Genomic DNA, 22,096 nt, shown 5'->3' on the forward strand with positions numbered 1-22,096 from the left:
AAAACGGTTTCAATGTGTCAGTTTCAATGGTGATTTTGTTATTGCAAAAATGTGTGTAAGGAATCATATAGCACCTAAGTAATGTGGCTGTCACGGCAAATTCATTTTCTGCCGGAGAGAGGAGAATAGCAGAATTACACACACCGTGAACCAAATCTGCCCCCATTTATTGCTCGTGTCTCAGGAAGAACTGACATGGTAGCTGCTAAGAATAGGATCGGCAAAATGCTGTTGAAAAACAATTGGCTCCCTGTGACCCACATGCAGTTAGGCCTTTTATGGAAAATGGATGGAGATTTTCGCAAAATCAGAAGGTCACAGTGAGATTTAAAGCCACAAGTGACAGGTTCCCAGTACATCCGTTGGCCTCGTGTTCTCTATTCTTCCCAGCTGGTCTCTGCTGTTTTCTTTCTTCCCCACCGCTGCCTCTTTACAAGTGTACACAGCAGACAACCTTATAGGCAGGAGCTGTCAAGGCAAAAAGTTATCTGCATCATGTATCACTGTTTCTGCCCCAAATTGAGCTAACATCAAACATAAAGAGATGGCCTGGAACAGCCCGGGTTAGCATTCTGCGTGGCTGGAGGGGGAATTTCCTTGGCTTGCTTAATTTTTGGTGGGGTTTCCAAGTCCATATATCCCATGAATCCCCTAAACCACCCTGTCCCTTCATGAATATCTTTGGCTGATCCACCTGGGTTTGCTCACATCAGCCGCGAGCTCTCCATGCCATGCACTGTCTGCTCCGTGTAGGTGTTGGGTAAGACAGCCTTTCCGACTCCATGTGCATCCTGCATGCATAGGTAGAAAAGGAGCATGGCTGGCAATTGTGGGTCCTAGATCAGAACGAGCTTTTTTGCTTCAGTCCATTGCTTTGTCTTGACTCATGGAGCATTGGCTCCAGTCTACAATTACAGCACTGTGAGAGAGTGCAGTTGAGTTTATGGTGCCTTTATCTTTGTTCCCCTCCCACTGAGGCAACAGAAACCTTACCACTACTTTTCTTCACCTGGAGGCCATCAGGATTTAGTTGTCATCCCTCTTCTTGTTCCTTCCCTCCTGCTCGAATTTTGTCTTGGGTGTAACTTTCCCAGAGGGAATCCCATCTGGGGACCTCTTATGCCTCATCCTGTCATTTGCTTGCTAACCTCATCAGCTATTGATGCCACTCTGACTTCCTTGGGCTTGATGTAGCTGCTTAATTTGGGTTGAAATGGGCATGTCTACACGTTCCTTAATGCACTGTAGTTACGGCGCATTAAGGTTTAGTACCAGTAATGACAGGTGCTAATTTAATGTGCTGTAATCAGCACTACTGCACATTAGCACGGTGGACATTTTTTTTGGTGACACTACTGTGCATTAGACTAAATCTACTGCTCATTAACATGGGCTTTGCCCACCTTGCTAACAAGCAGCAGAGTTAGTCTTCTGCGCATTATCTCGTGTAGGTGCACCCAGTGCCATCTAAATTACCATTATTTCCACCAGCGTCAGATCTCAGTCACCCTGTTGTTAAATGTAGATATTAGGTAAGAAATGATTTGCTGTCAGCATCTCTGGTTCAGGTAAAACTAATTGCTGGCACTTCAGTATCCTCAGCTGTCTTACCCAACATGCCAGCGTCACTAAGCCACCCGCCTTGTCTCCAAACTAGAGTACTAGGATTCCCCAGAATTTCTGCTTCAGACCTGAACAGGGTCACGTCATTGTTTCACAGCAGTGAGTACCACATAGTTGATTATGTCGGGGAGTCTTTCTTCCAAGACCACGGAAAACCAACTCGATGCAAAAACATTGCTGCCATTGCCATCGTGGTCAAATTCTCATTGGTTTCATTTGCCACAAGTTTGGGTCAATGCTTAGTTGTCCTCGACCAAAAATCCCCCTTTGCTTCCTGCCTACCGCGTGCTAGTTCCCTCTCTCAGCTCAGTGTCCTGTTTTCAAAGTTGTCGTGTACCTTCTGCTCCTAAACTGGTGGGCAGTGGCTCTTTTCAACCCACCTTTCTGTTACCTGGTTGTTGCATATCTGCACATGTACGCGTGGCAGTTTTGGACGCCAGTGGACGTCATGCAGGGATCCAGCATTAAAGAAAGAAACAACACAGAAGCCCATGCCTCCCACAGCTACAGGCTAGGGTTATTTTTAGATGCCTTGTCACTTATGGTGCAGATAAGGGGTTGATTTCTGTTGTATCAGTGTGTCCCAAATGGGGTGGCATGATTACAGAAGTAGTGTATTCCCTCTACGCTGAGGTTGGAAACCTCGCAGTATCGCTAGATTGTTTGGCCGTTCTTTTTCAGATCAAACTGGGCCTCCCTACTCTCACTGAGACTTGGGCACCTATTTCATCCTGCTTAAGATGCTGAAAAACCATGTTGGCAAAAGGTGCGCTTTTTGTGACTTCCTCCGAAGAAGAAGGCACAGTCCAAAAGTCTGCAAATGATGCATTGCAAGCCACTTAGTCACCGAATAGGTACAAGAGGACCTGGCCCTTCAGAGATCAGTTTGCTCTAAGAGTTTTTTCAGTCATGTAGTAATAGATGCATCTAGAGGCAGAGCAGATTAGCTGTGCACTTGGTCATGCCACTGTATCTTACGCTATTTTATAGACCAGCCCAATCTTGTACATTATAATGTCCCTGGCGATGCTTTCCACCCTTCCAGGAACCAATAACCCCCGTTCTAGCCCCCGCCAGCAGCTTTCAGTCATTGATGTGATCACACAAAATGAAGTCCAAAGGTGCAAAGGGTGTTATTTGCAAGCACATTTGCCATGATAATGTCATAACTCTTTGCTACTTTCTGTTTCAGCTCCTCCTTTAGTCGCCTTTCCCCCCCTTCCATTGCCTGGTTCAGGTACTGGTCCCTGCTGAATATTGCCACGACTGGGACCAGAGAGAGATTATAGAAGTTTTATCAGCAAAATGATTTCAGGCGATAGGGTAGGTACTGCCTTCGGTTTTACTTGTTGCAGTGGCTAGCTCATCTGTGGATACATATGGAGTCTGATTTCATAATGAGTTAATTCTCATTCCACTCTGCAGGAAGAAAAAAAAATGAATAAAGCAGCAGCGGCTGTCACTTGTCTATCAGGGACCATTTGTCTCCCCAAATGCTGATTACCCAGACAGTAATTTAAACGTGTGCTAGATGGCAAAAAAACCCATTGAGGGTAGTAACGTGGAAATAGATTTTTCTAAGGATGAGGTGCAAGATGCATGTCTTTGGGTCGGATCACGGGGCTGTGATCTTTGAAACCTGTTTGCCCATGTTGCCAGTTTATACCCTAGACTGTAATAATGGCCGTTTGCTCCTTGCTTAAGTACTAGGAGCAAGGACAAGACATTCCTGCTTTCTTTACAAGCGGATGTGTGTTGTTATAAGGGACGTTCACCATATTTATAATATATGTATTGCATCTTCAGTTCTTTTGTGAATGCAACAGAGCAGCACATCTCACTGCAAAGCCACTTAAGGCTTATTTGTGACGTTTTGTTCTAACTTGGAGATAAGGCCAGTGGGTTTGCTGCATGCATCATAATTTGCTCAGTACAAAGGACCATACGCCAGGCTTTGGAAGGGGTTTGATCAACAGCGTCTTTTCATGTAGAGGAGGGAGTGGGGCTCCCTGTAACTCTGGACCATGCAGTCAGTCTCTTGTGCCTTGTTCCTTCCTCTGTAACGGCGGGGAGCTTGTTTGCACCCATCCTCTACTAGCTTGCCTATTTAGGATGTGGGCTGTTTGGGACAACTGATTTTCCCCCCCACCCCCCCCAGTGTGTTTGCATAGTGCCTAGATTCTTGAATGGGACTTCTACAATACAAGTGGTTTCTCTTAATAATGAAAGCAAAGGGTTAGTTAGAGCTACTCGAACTGAAGCCTTCTTATAGCATGTTCATTACTTCTTTAAGCTCCTTTGGGCCCCCCCGTACCAATTTATACAGAATCTGATTATGGCGGCGCAGTCCTGCCTATGCAGCCCGGTTGGCTTCAGTACCCGGCGTGTCATTATACAGAGCATAACAGCATGGGGGAGCAGATTGCCACAGACAGCAACAGCTACTGAACCTAGGGCGCTCTTTGAAAACAACCCAGAAGAACTTCTGAAAGGAAATATGGCAGGTTACAAATGTTACATGGGTGCTGTAGGGAGAAAGGTAGGCTAGCTTTTTCCTGTATGATAGCATTATTGAGAACAACCTGCCTTCGGATATGTATGTTTGAGTCTTGACCCAAAGCCCAATGGAGAATTTTGTGGCTAATTGAATGATATTTGCTCGGGCCACATTTTTCCCCAGTGTTCACTAGTTTGGGCTGCAGGTGCCCATCGTTAGAGGCATACACCCTGCAGTGTCGGATTCCCCAACTAAAATTAATGATGATTTTTTTTCTTGAAAAAACCGATCAATTGAGACATGTGGAGGGGATTGTTGCAAAAATGTAGAAGATATTTTCATGGCAACGGGTTTTTTTCATCAACCTTTGAAATGGCAACAAGAGGTCCCGTTGAAAACATCAGCATAAGAACATTACGACCTGCTCCTCCTGCCTCTACTGCCGATCCATAGATTGGGGCTGGGGATGGAGAGGAATGCGTTGCATGGTTAAACTACTATCCACTGGCTAGAAAACCGAAGATGACATCAAATTATTTTGACGATAGGGGATTAGAGTAGCTCGCCTTCTAGATATGCAAGCAAAAGCTGCCCGCATTCATACTCAAGGAAGCCCATCAACTGCAGCAGAGAGAGAAGCTGGTCTGCTGTGCTTTTCAGCATATCTGCTAGATGTTACATAAAAGAAATAAAGGTTCTTTTGCATCTGGCATGTGCAGAGTCTTTCATGTGCAATACAACCCCCCCCCCTTCATACCTATTAATTTTTCATTCCTCTCATTTCTCGTATAGTGTCGATGGCAGCGGTCGCAACCTTATTAGATTCATAGCACCCCTTGTTTGACTCGAGACACCCTCCATCACTGGTGTGAATTGAGCGGCACCCCATTTCAGACGCTAGTTTCTTTATTACAAGGCTCAGATCCTTGCACAGGGACAGGGCAGTGGCCAGGCAGGTGCTTCAACACCCTGGCTGAGAATCACTGGCCTGTGGGAAGTAAAGTATGGTTTCAAAGCCTTGCCTAAACTCTGGTGCCAGAGAATAAATGGGAAATTTTGTCTCTACCGCAGCTTCGCTTGCTGTCTCTGTAGAATAAAGATAACCGTCTCCATTTCACGTGTAAAAACCTTGCATATCCTCTGGTCCGCTACCCGCCTCTGATGCTGGCTGCAGAAAATGTAACAGTGACACCGGAGGCATGAACACCACCTGTTCCACAAATGTGGGATAGTTTTATATAAATAATAATGCATCCAATTAAGCATGTGCCTACCTTTTAAGCAGGTGACTATTCACTGGAATTGCTCAGATGCTTGACGTTGGGCGCGCGCTAGAATACCTGGCCGAATTCAGGGCCACGAAACCCTTGAGCACTGCATGTTTGTGGAGGCTGTCTCTACTGCTGTATATTGAACAAAATATTTCAATAGCTATTAAGAATTTAAGTCTGTGTCCAACTGGGCAGAATTGATTCTTATCTTTGTGTGGCACTTAATGCTGAACGCAGCAAATCCTGGACCATGTTTCCAGAGCATCTCATTGCAAGTGGCTCATTTTGTCTGCACTAATGGGGTAGTTAAGTGCAATTGCCCGCCACGATCTGGCAGCAGTTGCAGTTGAGACGGCCACCTGAAAATTGGGAGTGTTTTATCGAGCAGAGGCAAGAACATAAAGAAGAAACGTAAAGCTTGTGAATTTTCCCCTTTTGTTTCACTGCATGCTTTTCAGCGACGATTCTTGGAAAGGGGGCGCGAATGCTTGCAATTAATATAATCCGAGAAGGGTGGGAATTTAAACCTGCAGGGATTGTTTTTAATTTCTTCTGAAAAGTTGCTCCTGGCAGAGTCTGATAAGGATCTTTTTCGTCTGGTTCTTCTCCCTCCTTTCCTGAGAGATCTGATTACCGTTATCTTTGAGCATCCCTTTCGTGATCATTGCAGCTTGCTTTCATTATATCTGATACCTCCCAAACTGCCAGACTGTTGCACGGTGTCTGTAAAAAGCAGCCCAAGCAGCTTTCTTTAATATCCATGTTGCTATGTGGAATTTACTGTATTTCTGGTGGTATTTAGCCATTCTGCACTGAAGTTAGCTGGTCATGTGCAGGTAGGGTGAAGGATATGGAAAATATACGTTCAAATGGCCAGCTCTTGAAGAGAGAATAACATGCCTAAACCTACTTGCAGGCTCTTAAACCCATAAGTGATTCTAATTTTTGTATCTTTTGCATTCAAAAGCTTGTTTAACTCTATGCCAACTAATGTGGTTGGTCCAATAAAAGGTAGCACCCAAAGAAATTCTTGCCTCTTGTATAAACCTCGAGTAACCTAAAAGAACTTCCCCATCGGGAGTCCTGGGATCTGCTGCAGTCTTCCCCTTTTAGAGGAACCTTAATAAAGAAGTTGCATCTTCTCTTCCAGAGCCTATGAATAGGAAAGGCCATAAGAAATAAGCCGGCACAATTCACACATACTTGGTAAACGAAGATTATCTTCCTAATGCTTGAACTCTGAAATGGGAAGCACATTTCTGTGGAAATGAAAATGCCGGCCCAACAACAATGGAACAGGATATTGCATTGCAGAAGGTGTTTGCTTTGCAATCTGAGTTACAGTTGCATGGACCAGCATAATAAGGAAGTATTTTTAGTTTTGCTTAAATATATTCAGTTCAGATTTTTTTTTTAAAGCAACTTAAAAGATGCCTATTGAAGGCTCCAGACACCTTAATGTAATTCATAAATACAATTAAATTAAATCTAAGCCCAAAAGAATTGATTCTGAGCTTTTTAGGGACATCACTCTGTTTTTATTCTATGCGCAAAGCACTAGGCATGGTGCTGGTAGTATTATTTCATGATTTTTAATGTAGTGGACATAGCTTCTTTATAACAACACTGTTCCTCTGTGCTTTATTTTTTCCAACCCAAACATTGCCACAATCTGCTTGAGCCAGAGATGCAGAAAGGGGAAGGTTAAACTAGAAATCAGCCTCCACAGGGATTTGAGAGGGAAGCAGCCACGTAGTTTCATTTCTGTGCTGCCACGGATAACATCCAAGTTACGCTCCTGACCTGACAGCAAACTCAGCCTGATGGTAGTGGAGCAGGACTGTTTGCTACTCACAAGCCCCTTTGCAGGTGTACAGACCAGGATTTTTGCAGCATGTGGTTGGCGTCAAGGAGTAAAAGGTTTGCAAGAAAGGTTCATGCTTCATTTAGGCAAGCATCTAAGACTTTTTATTTTACCTTAGAATGGCCAATACTGCCAAATTTTGACTTGCTTCCTGCTCATTTCATGGGAGTGATTTCATTTTGCACTGGTACAGCTCCGATCAGTAGTTGGCCTTTAAAACCCTGTGTTTGCATCTCATGTCAATGGAAGCTGCATCTGCAAACCAATTGCTGTGGCTCACGCTAACTTTCTGGGTTGTGCACTTTCTCACACGGAGGGCAGCTTTCCATGTGGCTTGAACCCTGAAATGTTGCAGATCAACGTGACAAATTTTGTACCCTCCCTTTGGACCAACGGGAGCGTCCTCCTGGGGTTTGGGCATCGTTTTCATTATGACGTCAGACATTTGTCTGGGATTGGAAATGGGCGTTTCTGGAGTGGACTTTTCAACTGCAGTTGAGTGAGCTCACAGCTTGGGTGAAGGATGGGCGTGATCGGTTGGGAAAACCGTCCTTTAAGAACTACAAGCCCTATTAGCATGAGAATGTCGGCTCTACCTCTGGGGCTGGATCCAAAGATTATTTAAGCCAGTAGGAGTCTTTCTATTGACATCCGTGACCTTTGAATCGAGCTGTTATTTTGCAAAGTGCGAGTGCCTAAATTATACCCCTGTCCCCATTACTTTGAAGTGTTTTCCACCAAAAACCCGTGAAGAAGTGTTCTTTGTCCACTTCGTATGCTTTAAAATAGACAAGGTCAAAGCTTACCTCACCGTGGCATTTTAGCTGACAAACCCTGTAAGCAGATGGCCTTGTTTCAAGCTGTGGGAAGAGTCCTGTTAATGAAATGCAAAGTTCTTCCACTGTTAGAAATGAAAGATTAGTCTGAGCATACCACCTCACTGAGCAGCATCCATAAATCAGAGGTCCAGCTTATTTTCTGCAGGTAGCCCACATATGCTTCAAATCTGTGCACCCTATAAAGGTTGGAAATACTGGAGAAGAATTCAAAAGCAGGTATAATGCATGCTCTGTGCAAAGGCTTTTCAATCTTTGACCCTTGGTGGCATTTGATTATTCGTCCTACTGTCATGTCTGCCTGCATGGAGGAGCATGATTCAGAATGTATGTGAAAGCAGATGTGTGTTAGATCCACCTATGCATATGCTCAGCTGTCTATTTTTAATTTATATATATTTGTAAAAGACCACAAACACAATCGGTGCCAGATATCAGCTTGAGGTGCTATATTCAAGCATAAGCAAAATTTGCCCAATGTAACAAGTAACTTTGTACGTTCAGATATACCTGAGCATCTGTGTTTCCTTTTAACCAGAAGGAGAAAAGTACCACCTAATAGTTAAAGCGTATCTCTTGGACTGACATCCTATGGCAGGAAGAGATGGCACCATTACATGTACATCCTCAGCTCACTAAGCACCTTGTCCCTAGTATGGGACACGGATCCTTTCTCTGCCAAAGTTTAACCAGGCTGTAAAATGGGAATGCAAATACCAACCGTACCTGCTTGTACCACTCTTCTTGGAATAGTTGCAGAGGCTTTCAGATCCTCAGAATGGCTCTGTGTGTCAGCACAGTGTTGTTCCTGCTGTGTAATAAATGGTAAGCGAAAAATATTTAAAAAAATTGCAAATAAGAGACATGCTTTGACACAGACTGGAAGGGTAAATACTAGGCAACTATATGACTAGGAGCAACAGCCTCATCCTGCAACAGAGGAAGTGTCTGACTATGAGGGTAGTTTGAACAGCCTACCTAGAAATATTACAGAACCTCCATCCCGGGAAATTTTCAGGCGTAGGTTAGACAGACATTTGACTGGCATAGTTTAGTTTGGGAGGAGCCTGCTTTGAGCAGAGGGCTGCACTAGATGACTTCATGGGGTCCCCTCCGGCCCTACTTTTCTATGATCCTATGACTTTTTTCATGTTATTCTCACTGTTTTGTTTTGCAACCAAATCACCATTCCTCATGCAGAATACCTACTGAAGAAAGTCAAAGTTATAGCGATGGCAAAATTTAATACAAAGAGATTAAGTAGAAACGTGGGAAGTGAGGGCTGGAAGGGACGTTAGGAGGTCACATCTAGTCCAAACCCCTGCTGAAACAGGATCGGCCACAACTAGATCATCCCAGCCAAGGCTTTATCAACCCGCATTTTAAAAACCTCCAAGGATGGAGATTCAACCATCTCTCTGGGTGACCTGTTTCACTTCTTTACTACCCTCCTTTTGAGAGAGATTTTCCTAATAGCCAACCTCAACTTCCCTTGCTGCAGCTTGAGCCCATTGCTCCTTGTCCTGTCATCTGCACCACTGAGACCAGTCCAGCTTAAAGGCACAGCTTTCTGGCTACTGAGGAGTGCATTTTCGAAGTGATGGGGTAGGCTTGAGAAACATGAATCTGAACTTGCTCAAAAACCAGGAGTGTTCAGGTTTTGGTGTTAACATGTCATAGTAGAAGGTTTTGGTGTTAACATGTTATAGTCTTACAGTGAACATGTATAAGGTTTTGGTTTTAACATGTAGTATAAGGTTTTGGTGTTAACATGTTATAGTGACCGGGGCTGGAGGCCAGGTCTAGACCTAGACTTCCCAACACTGTTTGCATCTTGGTGGCCTTCTTGCTGTAGGGCACCAAGGACTTGGGAGATCTGGGTTTAGCACCATGGACTTCCTGTAGGATTTTGGGCTAGTCAGGTCAAGCCAGCCCCACAAAGGCGTGCAGGTGCCTACCTCCCATGGACTTCCCTCTCTTTTATTTGAGTGGAAGTTACGAATGCAAACTCCCAGACCCACTGCATCGAACCGTTAAATCCTGTTCACCCCTATCCAGACAAGTGCCTAAGTACACAACTGTGGCCTACAAAATGTCTAGGGCTCTATTTCTGACCTTGGCTTATATCCTTTGTTGCCTCTCTGTAGTTTCTTTTATAAGCTCTTCAGGGCAGTGATTCTCCTACTCCTTGTTTGTGCATATTTAATGGAACAGTCTGAACGATGCTTGGGGGCTGCTGGGCAGGAGTGTAATTAAATTATTAACAGATGGGGTTGGGCCTGATCAAATGTTAGATCTAGTAGTGTCTCTACGAAGCTCATACATACACAATTTTCATCCCCCCCCACCTCCCCGCACTCCCCTTATTTCCAAATGGTGTTGGGAGGGGGGGGATTTTCGCTGGAATTTTAGTTCTTAGCAAAAATACAGGGTGACTTGAAAAGGAAGAAGGAGTCTCCAGGTTTGTGAGGCTTTGTATGTCTCCGCTGCCCCACAGTCGGTCTCTTCTTAAAAAAAAAACCCAAAAAACCAAAAAGCACACAGGAGAACGGTTATGTAGCGAGATGACCAAAATAGCATGTTTGTGCTGAAGGATTAAACCAGGAAGTTTGTGGTATAACATGTAATGACTTGCATAACATGTAATGAAGAAATTGAAATGGAGGCTCTCCGTGCGTCCTGCTGAGTAAGAGGTTTGTTCTACAAGAAACTGTCATATTAAATTCTTGTCCAGACCTCTTTGGATTCCTAAATCTTTTGGAGGAGACTAATCTGAAATCAAAGTGAGGTTGCTCAGGGTGAGCATGCCAGAACTGGTCACATTTGAAAAAGTTCAGTGAACCTGCAGAGAGAGGTTGAAATTAGTCGCTTCACTACAAAGCGTCCAGCCAACCTACCTGCTGATTTGCTTTCTGCTTTGATTCTTCCAGCTCTGCCTTCTCGCCACCTTTTGTGTTGTTTTCCAAAAGTATGCATCTTAAGTGTGAGCTTTTCAGTGTTTATTTAATGAAAAACAAACCGTCCACACTCGTTTGGTGCAGGGGAAAACAAATACAGCTTTAATCACATAAAGTTTGGGTTTGTTTTTCCACTGTTTTGCCCCCTTCAAAGTCATGTACAAGTGTGAGCGACATTATTATTCTGATTACCCATCATGGCACGGCATTTAATGATTCTGCAGTAGGATAGGCCCTTGTCAGGACTGCATCCTCGGTTCCTGGAAATCAACTTTGCTCCTTTGAACTCACTGGAGCGGCACCAAGCTACGCCAGCCAGACATCTCACCTGAAATGTTGTCTCCCTGCTGAATACCAATTCCTGTCTTAAGTGTGACATTTGGACATGTCTGGCTTGCACCGAAGAGTAGCACCCAGTCCCTGCTATAAGTTGAGGATGTTTCTGCTGGGCTCTTTTGGCTCATCAGTTGTACCCCTTTGGCCCCCACTGGCAACACGATTCTGGGCCCATCATATTCAGGCTAAAAGCCTTCCTTGTTTCATATGCACACACATAACAAGGCAGATCTATGTTAAAACTATTCCTCTTTTCTTTTTCCCCATTCCCAGTGCTCTGTCTCTTGTGGACGGGGACACAAACGCCGAACTGTCTACTGCTTATCCAAGGAAGTGCCCTTTGGAAGAAACCATTTGGAAGACGATTATTGCAAGCACCTGCCCAAACCAAATGTGGAAAGAAAATGCCGTGGAGGAAGATGTCCAAAGTGGAAAACAGGAGACTGGGGACAGGTAAGATCCTGTTGATTATTTAGATGGTCCTGATCTGCTGGATCATTTGGGGCCTAGGTACCTTCTCCTTTCAGTCTTTCTGCAGACTTCAGAGTACAAATGGTCTGAGTTAGACGCTAAGCTGATGTAAATGGGTCTCATTCCATACACGGCAGTGGAGCTGCACTGATTTACGTCACCAGAGTATGTAGCAAATCTGTTTCCACGTGCAGGAAGGTGGTCAGTGGGTAACAAAGCAGTCCTGGCTCTCAGTTTCTTAAGATGCTGCTCAGAGAGGACTCGGTGTGGGAGACTAACCAGAATCTGATGAAGCCCAGTCATCCTTCTTTATTGCAGCGTCTAGCACAGGGGTGGGCAAGTATTTCAGGCGGAGGGCTGCTTACCAAGTTTTGGCAGGCCATTGAGGGCCGCATTTCCCTCTCCAGTGCAGGGAAGCAGGAACAGCCCCATGGTCCCAGACTAGAAGCCTCTGCTAGGTAGGGGTTTCTGGTCATGGGAGCAGGGCTGGGCAGACCTTGCTGCTGGGTCCTGCCACCAGCTTACTCTGGGTCCTACTGCCCCTGGCTCTTGTCATCTTTGACAGGCAGCTAGGAGCAAATAAATAGGAGTTTTCTAAAATGTTTAGGGGTCCCGCAAACTGGATAGAATGGGCTGGCAGGCCGGATCTGTCCCCCAGGCTGTATTTTGCCCACCCCGGTCTAACATGAAAGCTGCCACTTCTCTTTTTTACTAGAAAATGGAGATATTTAGGAACAAACAACCTTCCTAAATATACTTCATATAATGAACATGCATTCATTAAAAACATACATTCTTGTCAACTTTTTCCTGCCAGTTGCATGGCGCCATGCCCACATCAGTTAGCTTGGCTTCATAAAGAACACAGGCTTTGTGCCTCAAGTTGCACAGATGTGGAAAAGCTTGGCTTTGGTTCAACCTATGATTTGCTGTGTGTACCTTAATCTTTTTGCAGGTCTTTCTTCACATTGCTTTCCCATGCTCCAGTATTGAAAAAAAAATTCTTTATTTTCAATAGTTCTGTATTAATATTTCTATATTAATGGATTATTTCAGGCCCGAAGACATCCTTCTGTTTGTTTTTAATTGTGCCGCTCCTTTTTTTGTTAACACTGCCAATGTCTTTTTAAATAACATTTCACATTTCCCTCAACACTCAGCTGCATCTTGAACCCTTTGCCTTGTGTTTTTTCTGCCTATCAATCTTGATTTCTGCATGTACTTTGCCAGCGTGCTAATCCACAGAAGTATTGAAGATCAAAAACTAAATGAACTGTTAACTTGTAAAATGTCCCGTTCTGTCACAGTCTTGCTTTCTCTGCCACATTAGTGCAAAAGGCCAGGAATCTTGCTGTATGCTTCCTCTGCTAAAAAAATAAACCAGGAACATATCGATATGCACACACAAACATGCAATCCGTATTAATACTCGTATATACAATTGTTATCAAATGCCAGGTATTTGTTAAAAACAAACAAACCCAATGTTTTCATGATTGTTTTCAGAGTTGGATTTTTTTTTCCTTTTCCATTTTGAAGAACTAATATTCCAATATTTGCCTTTCTTAGAAAAAGGGGTAGCCAGACATTTGTCATTTAGGTTTATTGGTCTTGCAAAAAAATGTGGAAGGGCTTGAGAGAGCCCTGCAGGACTCAGAAAAGACTGCTGTCACATTTAAAGTGCAACAGGCATCTTACTGGGTGCAGTCTTAAGGCCTTGATTTTGTCCAAAACCCTACAAGGAGAAGAAGAGGTAAGACTATTTAGTGTCTCAACACATCAGCTGTGCACCATATTAAAAGTGACTGCTCCAGAAAGCAAATTTTTTGCAGCTAATAAAAGTAAACACACTAATGTAATGGTCTGTTGATTGCTTAAAAATATGCTAATTTTAATTGATAAAAATAAGTGTGTTAGAATTCAAAGCATTCCTTTCCGTCAGGATTTAATTGTATACAATTTGAAAAAGAAACCAACGTTAATAAGAGTCTGAGGTGATTTATGGCCCAAGGTAATCTCTTGTGACTAGGCAATTAAAGATTATTTGTATGCTAATGATCAGGCCCAGAATAGGCAAATCATTTCTAGCATAAGAGTTGGATTCTCAGCTGAGGCATCTCAGCTTAACTCCAATGAAGCCAACAGCACAGCACCAGTTTAACCAGCTGAGGATAGGGCCTGGAGACATTAACCATGCAAGGGAAGATAAAAATAAATCTCAAACACAGCAAATTAGATCATTTAAAAATACCCAACAATGCCCTGACACTGTTCCTTTACTCTCGGCAGAGAAAATACCCCACTCTTTCGGCAGAGTGAAATCAGAGTTGAAGATAGCAAAACTTGGAGCAGTTAGCAGGCTCATGTCACAGGGACAGATACTTCACACTTCTGGAAGTGCCATTTGTGCCTTGCAAGTGTCAAAACGGGAAGCGTATAAATAGCTGGACAATTGCTCTTCTTTTTTGCTTCATATCATGGCCTAAAGGCAGAGACGTTGGAAGAAAAGAAATGTAAATAGTCAGTGGCATACATCCTGGCCAGATCCTCAGCTGGAGGGGAAACCAGTGGGCTTCCACCCAAACCAGTGCAGCTGTGAAGATTTATCACAGCTGTATCCTGGGTGCCCCAAACATCTGCTCTCTATTTGTGCTCCAAAATGTCACTGGAAAGGTTAGAATGAGTTAAGGACTTGCTTTCTGATCGGAGAGCAGAGAGCAAACAAAAGGCATCGCTTTTATTCATGTAACAGTTCCAGCACTGAACATCCATCTACTGCAGTGGTTTATTGGGGGCTCGAAAGAGAAGAAGGCTTAAACCCACATGATGGCTTTGGTGCCCACTAAAGTTATTGGTGGCAATTCTGGGCATGGGACATTTTTAGGAGAGAGCCCAGGTATGGCAGCAAGACAGTAGCTAGAGACAGTGCTCCAGATTTGCTGGAGGTGTGCATCAGTGGGTGTTGCATGGATGTTGGTGATGTACATCAGTGATGCACGCCAGATTTGCTGGAGGTGTGCATCAGTGGGTGTTGCGCATCTCCAGCATCCGTGCACCAGTGATGCACACCAGATTGGCAGCTGCCAGTCACCACAGGAGTGGGAAGGTGACCACCAGCTGTATATAGCCGTTACAAAAGAAATGCAAAGCCCGGGCACCTTTCATGTGCCGTGAGTGTAGCAAAATGATGCAGTCCTTTGGCTCAAAGGGTGAGAAGTCCTGTGCTGCTGGAAATATTAGCAATGGGCATTTTAAGTTTGGGTACAGCACCAATGGATAAACCCACTGCTATAGGATCGATCACCCCCTTTTGTAGCAGATAAAGCAGCAACAGTCTGGGAGAACTACAGCAGCTTTGTCACACGCATATGTTCTCATTGTCACCACACAGCCACCATTTGTTGTGTGCACCCGGGGTTCTTTCCTTTGCCTTTTCGGCAATGCAAAATGAATGATTGTAACAGGATAACCCGAGCCACTACTACCACGGCGTGCTCCGTTCCCATGCGAGTGCTCTGATCTGCAATGGTTTGCTTTGAGATTCTGAGAAGTTCTCTTCTAGCTAATTATGAATCCTCCTTCCTAGGGCACAACACTGTGTAATGTATGCGTTAATCAGAAAGAAAGTCTCTCTCAGAAAGTAACTTGGGTTTTTTAACTAAGAACAGCACTGAGATGTCAGATGCAATATGCTTAAGTAGTATCTCTGTGAATTGGGGTCAATAAAGATAAGCAGTCAAAACACCACTGCTTATTCTGTTGCTTGCTTATGTAGATTTTGCTTTTAAATCTGGCCATCTATATTTACAAGTGATTAACTGTTCTGATGCAGAAGTTTACCTATTGCATTGTTTATGTCCTTTTCCTCCAAAGACAATGGAGAATTTGCGCAAAACTACAGATATGCCTGTAGAAATGCTGAACAAGCCAGCAGGTTCGTCCTGCCCCATGGACAGATGTCAGTGTAAAGTCCAAAGGGTCCTGATCCTTCAGTACATGGAGTAGGGCCCATAGTGTCAGGTCTATTATGACTTTAGATTAAAACAGTCAGCAGGCGTAAATCAGCATCACTTCTAAATCGGTAGAGCTAGGAAGGTAAGTTTCACAGTTTGTTACAATAATCATTATTAAAACGAATATAGGGCAGGTTCTCTGTCTTAAATGGCATTTAGAATAGTATAAAATTCTGCTGCTTTTAAGCCAGGGTAGACCCTGAAGTACGATCTGTACTTATACATTACAGACAGATCGGCGGGTGCCTTTCGACTGCAGAGGGGCTTGAAATTTAAATCCGAAGCTCTTTGAAGTCCATGGAGAGACATCCTGTGGACTTCATTCAGCTAAGGACCTTAAGTGCAGTCATCCTGGTGAAGGGACTCCAGGTCACTCTCTGTGGCCACCTCCTCGCTGTATTAGGGGAGCCATGAGCATTTAGCAGTAATACCCCGACAGCAGCAGGAGTTCCCCTTCTGCTCCTAGGAGCAGGTTTGGGAGCTGCTGGTGGCTGGCTTCCTTGCAAAAGGCTTATTTGGATGTGCTTGGGAGATCTGGACAGTCTGTTGTAGGGCAGTCCAGAACTGCTGTCCTGGCTGAGTCCATAAAAACCTCCCAGTCCAAGCAATTCTGGCAACTTTCTGTGCACCTGGAGTGAAGGGAGCACTGACTTCAAAAGGGTCAAGGTTTCACTCCTACTTTATTCAGTGGGGGTAGGATTTGACCCCCCCAGTGCATGCAAGGGGGTCAAATTCCCCAAGGGGGTCTGTGCTCCAGCCTGGCTCTTGGATGATATTGCAGAAAAGGAAAGTTCAGTGAAGTGAAGTGCAGCCAGAAGGGTCTTGGGGTAAATCTGATAGCTTTTATTAAACCAACGAAATAGTTGGAAACAATTTATTTTAGCAAGCGTTCAGGTTTACAAACCCTTCACCAGGCTAAGGAAGCGTTAGGCACTGAACTCCTAGTACTGTGAGAAGGCATCAGTGTCCCTGTTGATATTGCATTTTTCCGCTCAATTCAAGCAAGCATTGGCTCAGCCCCGTCTGAGAGTGAGCTACAACTCAAACCCGTTCTACCGGTGTCAGTGCCATCTTGGAAATGGGCTTTTTTTTAAAGCCCAAACACAAGTCATTGCAAAACATAGCAAGCGACTTGGGGTATGCGTTTCTCCAGCCGTGTTTCCATTATTCAGCTTAACTCTCCCTTCTGGAATGCTTAAGATAAACAGGGCTGTTAATCACAATAGCAACATTACACCATATGGGAAGCATTTGCACGCAGTTGTAGAAATCTAACTGTGTTGCGTCGCTTCTCCAAGTCAGACAAAAAACCCAACCTTTCATAAATATTTGCAACTAGGAGAATGTTCACACTCAGCTTTTCTTTGGTCCTGTTTGCTTGATGGCATGTTCAGATACAGCAACGCCAACGCTGCGTTACAGGCCAACACTTTTTAAAGCCGCTTGGAAGAGGATTCATTGCCCGGTTTAAATGGCTTAATTCCATTACTGAAGGGAGCTTACTTCTATGGGTATTAGGCTAATGGATTATAAAATGATTTTCTCTGTATCTCGTGTATTAACACGGCCTTATGTTCTAATTTCTTCCAGGTAGCAAAAGGTTAATCATAATGCATGCATTGTAAGAGCTGTCTCTACGTGTTTCCTATCTAAACGTTGTGTCAGGTATCCAGGTTGTCGCTGGATTGGTCTACGGGAAAAAGCATTCAGGACTCATGGTAGAGGTGATATCTTTTATTAGACCAACTAGATTTTTGCAAAAATCTGTGAAATCTGAGCTTTCATTTCTACCCAGGAGAACTTTTGCAATCTTCTCTCCAATGCCTGATGAAGGGTGTTTGCCCCCGAAAGCTTGCAATTGAAGATTTATTTATTTATTTATTTATTTGTAAAAATCTAGTCGGTCTAATAAAAGATATCACCTCTACTATGAGTCCTGAATGCTTTTGCTATCTAAACATTAGCCATCTTTTTCCACATTCATAAACTGTGCTTCGCGACCTAGTCAAATCATTATATAGTGGTAAACGGTTAAACAATTTATTTATCAGATAAATCATTTATAGTGTGAAATTGTAAGAAAGGGTGTAAGAGGAAAGAAACTGGTGGAAGTAGTGAGCTCTGGATAACAATATTTAAAAACCTGAAAAACATTTTGCTGATTGTTCAAGTCAGCCGTGCGTTATATGACTAGCAGGGAAAGTATTTATACCTCAATGAAGCAAATATGCGAAAATAAAGCAGCCCATCTAACAAAATGGGTCTATTTTCAGCCTGTGATATGTTAGCATTTGTGTATGGGTGTCTATTGAAGGAAATTACAGAAATATTACACCTACCAATCTTTACCGCCCCAATTATATTATGCTGTCTAATTCATGCCTTTTCATTAAAGCTGTGCAGATTGCTAAATAATATTTCTTGTATTGTGGGGTTTATTTGTTTGAAACTATTTGCAAACTGCACTGAGCATTGCATACAGCTCCCTGCTGTCTCTGGGATTTGGGAGGTTTGAATAATGCCTCATCTCTAGAGATTTTTGTCTTGTGATCCTTTGATAAGTCCACTGACAACATCAGTGACAAAACTCCCATTCATTTTAGCAGAGCCAGGATTTCCCCCTTTGTATTCAGATTTATTTAATTTTTTTGCCAAATGTTTTCTTAGAGAACAGTTTTAAATGTCTGTGTGTGAACATTTGCTAAATGCAGAGTAGAGCATTATCTCTGCGGAAACCAGAGACCTCCGTTGTAGCACCAGAGAGTGCGTCGGAAGAAGAAGGAGCAGAAGCTGCCGTGTAAAACAGCGACTTACTTTTCTGTCCTGTCCTAGTGCTCAGTGTCCTGCGGAAGAGGCGTTCAGCAGAGGAATGTGTATTGCTACACCGGCACTCAGAAACCAGCCAGGGAAGCTGACTGCCTTCAGTCCACGAGACCCGAGGCTGAACAGGGATGCCACCTTGCCGACTGTCCCGTTTACAGCTGGGAAGCAGAGGAATGGCAAGCGGTGAGTAGCAAGGGGCTGGAAGGGGCAGCTTCAGCTGGATTCAAAGCATATGCAAGACAGACCTTCTCCCTTACGTGTGCCAGTATCGCGTTACTTATTGTGTGAAACATGAACTGCTGAGAGACCTAAGAGATGGTTAGCCGGCTGGGAAGATTATTGTCAGATGGCCAAAGTTTATGTGGAGCTGGGCCGCGTTTAGGTTGATGACGTCCAGCGGCCAGGAGAGAAAATAAGATGGTGATGCATGTAGATTGTTTCAGTATTTTCCCAAATGGGCTGGAGGATGCCCCTGCATAGCCTGGCTGGATACGTGCAAGCTGCCAAGGGGGCTTGGTGCCGTCTCCCCAAACTGAGTGCTCTGCACGTCCCTGCCAGTGCTGGGCCTGACTCTGAGCTGGTCTCACCTTTGGGCCAGATTGTGCTACCCTGACACATGCTGAGTAGTAACTTTGTGTGGCTCCAAGGGTGGCAGGAAGGTGGGCATTGAAAGAAAAACTGGCTCAGAAGAAATTTGGAAGAGATTGAGATGCCAGAGCAAACAAATCTGGGCACTGAAAAAAAAAAAAAACTTTTGTGTGCTGCCTGCTCTAGGCATCTTTTTGGGCACTTCTATCCAGATTCTTCCTGATAGGCATCCCCTGTCTTGGCAGGTCCCTCATTCCTCCACCTAAAAAGCCCGTGGTTTCAAACTTCCTTGCTTGGCTATACAAAAAAACTAGAACTCTTGGTTCCAAAATGATACCTTTTATTGTACCTACTTGGAAAATGCAAGAAAAGTGTCCTTTTCTGCAAGCTTTCAGGATCAAAGTCCCTTCATCAGGCTTGGCTTGACTGTAGGCAGATCTGCACTCGCATCTCCTGATCAGACATCATCAGTGCCCCAGGTCGGGCACACTGAGGATCCCAGCAAGAACTGGGATGAGCCTGCTGGACACCGGTCAGGAGGAAGGATGGTGAAGGACGGTTCTGGTGTAGCTGTGCTGGGCCAAGCAATATGCAAGAGGCAAGGTTATTTTGGGGAGGGGGATCTTTTATCAGAGCAGCTGCACGGTTGGGAGAGATGTTGAGGTAAGTTTTCAAGCTCCAAATGTCCCTCTTCAGTTTGGAGAAAACCAGATGCAGCTTGAAATAAAAAGTGAATAGAACGATAGACTGGGAAAGCATCCATATGCATATAAAAACAGCCTGCCTGGAGGAACAGAGCGGGGCTGTGCAAAAAGCAGGGCTCTTATCAGGGGTAGCTGAATGAAAAATGCAGTAGGAAGGATAAATTGGTCATTGGAAGAGCAAGACAATCCAGGAGGGAAGAGAAGGATGACATTTTCTCACAGAGGTCCCAGCATGCCTGCTGGGTCTCCTGAGACATGCAGAGAGATATATAGCATAGGCTTTCGTGAGCTGTGAGAGGATGTGCACGGAGCAGTGGATGGACTGGAGAGAGTGATTTGAATACAGTAGGTAGGAAGGGAGGAGGGGAGGAAAGCAATGCTGGGAGAGGCACCCATGCAAAGACCCTGTAGGAACAAAGGGGACATGAAAGCTAAGCCGAATAACAGCATAATATTCATTGTCCCTGTTTAAACCATCCTTAACACCTAACTGCGTCTTTCTTCCAAGTGTACCAAGGGCATGTAGGAATAAAGCCACGGTCCCCTTCGAGGTCTGCAGGGGGGAATATAGGAAACCTGTTGAATTCTCATGTTCTACCCAGCTTACAGGTTTCATCTGCCCAAATCCTGTGATTGAGCATTTAGGTTGGCACTTGAATTTGTTATATGGACATTCCCATGAGTGCCTGTCTGACTAAGTGCAGGGTTTTTCTGCTTCTCAGGGCATGTGCCCATTCACAAATCAACCTCACTATGACCCAGAATGAAGGACACAAAAACATGATGGATGCAAGGAGCTTATGGCACCAGAATAACTTACTTAAGAGCATTAATGAATAAGTTTTCAGTAGCCCCCGTTTCGCACATCTGCTGTACGAATGAGAGTACCCAGGGTGGGCTGGAGAGAGCACAGTGGGACGCCAAGGTATTTGCAAAGCATAACATAATCCAGGGAGGTCTGGTTGGGATGGTTTTAGGCCAGCTCGCAGTGGTCTGGCTGAGAACACCTGAGACGTATATTTGCAGCAGGCAACAGCGGGGAGAGATTTCTGACTGTAAAGAGTCTGGGATTCGGGGTTACCAGGTTCTGGCTTTATAAGCACATATTGTCCCCTCCAGACCTTTTGCATTTCCCCCCTCGGATCCTGATGCTAACCTTCAGGATGTGTCCTTAGGTCTGCCTCCAGGTGTGGGCACACGATGCCGGCTGATATCGGTGCGAGTGTGGCACACAGTAACAGTTTCAAACTGCACGCCCCGAAATCCACAGGGAAGCTCTAGCGTGCCGTAAGGGTGTAAGATCAGGGCAAAGTCCGTGACGAAAATTCCCATTGCTGGAAGGGGATGCAGGATCAGGGAGAGGAAATAAATGCAACCAGGAGCCTAGCTATGCTTTATTTACCCTGCAGGTCTTCTCCATTGCTTCCGCATGGTAAAAAGGGGCCTTAAAGTCCAGACTAAATCCCTCGGGTCCCTTTCCACAGCCAGGCCGATGCAAAGGGAGCTGAGTGTTAATGAGAGCCAGAGCCCCCCTTTTTGGGTTGCTGTAGCGCTACACATGAGCTCTAATCGCTGGCAGAAAATGCTGCTGCCCTCAAACTTGCATTTTTGGTGTCTGTCACACAGCCACTTTTGAAAAAAGAAGTAAGAAAAAGAAAATTCACAGGCGAAACAAAGAGCATTTCAGCCCGATGCAGCATCCCCATTGCAGTGCTCACAGCTGACCTATTCCTGGGGTGATCTTTCCCTCCTCTGCTAGCTTGTCCTTGACTCATTAAAGGATGGGATACCCACTACATGTGTGACATTACCTAGTACACCTCACACCGCTGCTACTTTGGCCTCGTGGGGTCTGTTGCGGACCAATTTAACCTGATGCCACTGGCGGGGTCGCAATCTTAACGACATTCGAAGGTCCTACCAGGGCGCGAATTGTAACGCTGCGGTTCCCAATGAATGATTCCTAGACAGTGAGAAACACCGATGGAGATTTATATCTAAGAAAGATTTGGCCCAGGACTTTCAAGGTTGACTTGGACCAGAAACACAGAGGCAGAGCTGAAGCAGACGGCTGGCTCAGAAGAAATTTGGAAGCCATTGAGATGTCATAGCA

At 44.5% G+C, this 22,096-nt stretch overlaps 1 protein-coding gene and 1 long non-coding RNA gene across 2 annotated transcripts in view; one reads left to right on the plus strand and one right to left on the minus strand.

Moving 5' to 3' along the window:
- The window catches only part of ADAMTS9 (ADAM metallopeptidase with thrombospondin type 1 motif 9), a 133,454-nt gene that overhangs the window by 87,961 nt on the left and 23,397 nt on the right, over positions 1–22,096 (plus strand). Inside the window, exons 28-29 of the mRNA XM_019504582.1 lie at positions 11,658–11,837; positions 18,701–18,874. Of these exons, the coding sequence (XP_019360127.1) occupies positions 11,658–11,837; positions 18,701–18,874 (354 nt within the window). The remainder of the gene's footprint in view (positions 1–11,657; positions 11,838–18,700; positions 18,875–22,096) is intronic.
- LOC109288998 lies at positions 2,947–3,925 on the minus strand. The gene is made up of 2 exons (XR_002095277.1): positions 3,507–3,925; positions 2,947–3,042 (listed from the first exon to the last, which is right to left on the minus strand). It is a non-coding gene; the product is annotated as an uncharacterized LOC109288998 (long non-coding RNA).

The sequence above is a fragment of the Gavialis gangeticus genome, unplaced genomic scaffold, assembly GCF_001723915.1.
Source record: "Gavialis gangeticus isolate Ggan-Ray unplaced genomic scaffold, GavGan_comp1, whole genome shotgun sequence".
NCBI classification, from domain to species: domain Eukaryota; kingdom Metazoa; phylum Chordata; order Crocodylia; family Gavialidae; genus Gavialis; species Gavialis gangeticus.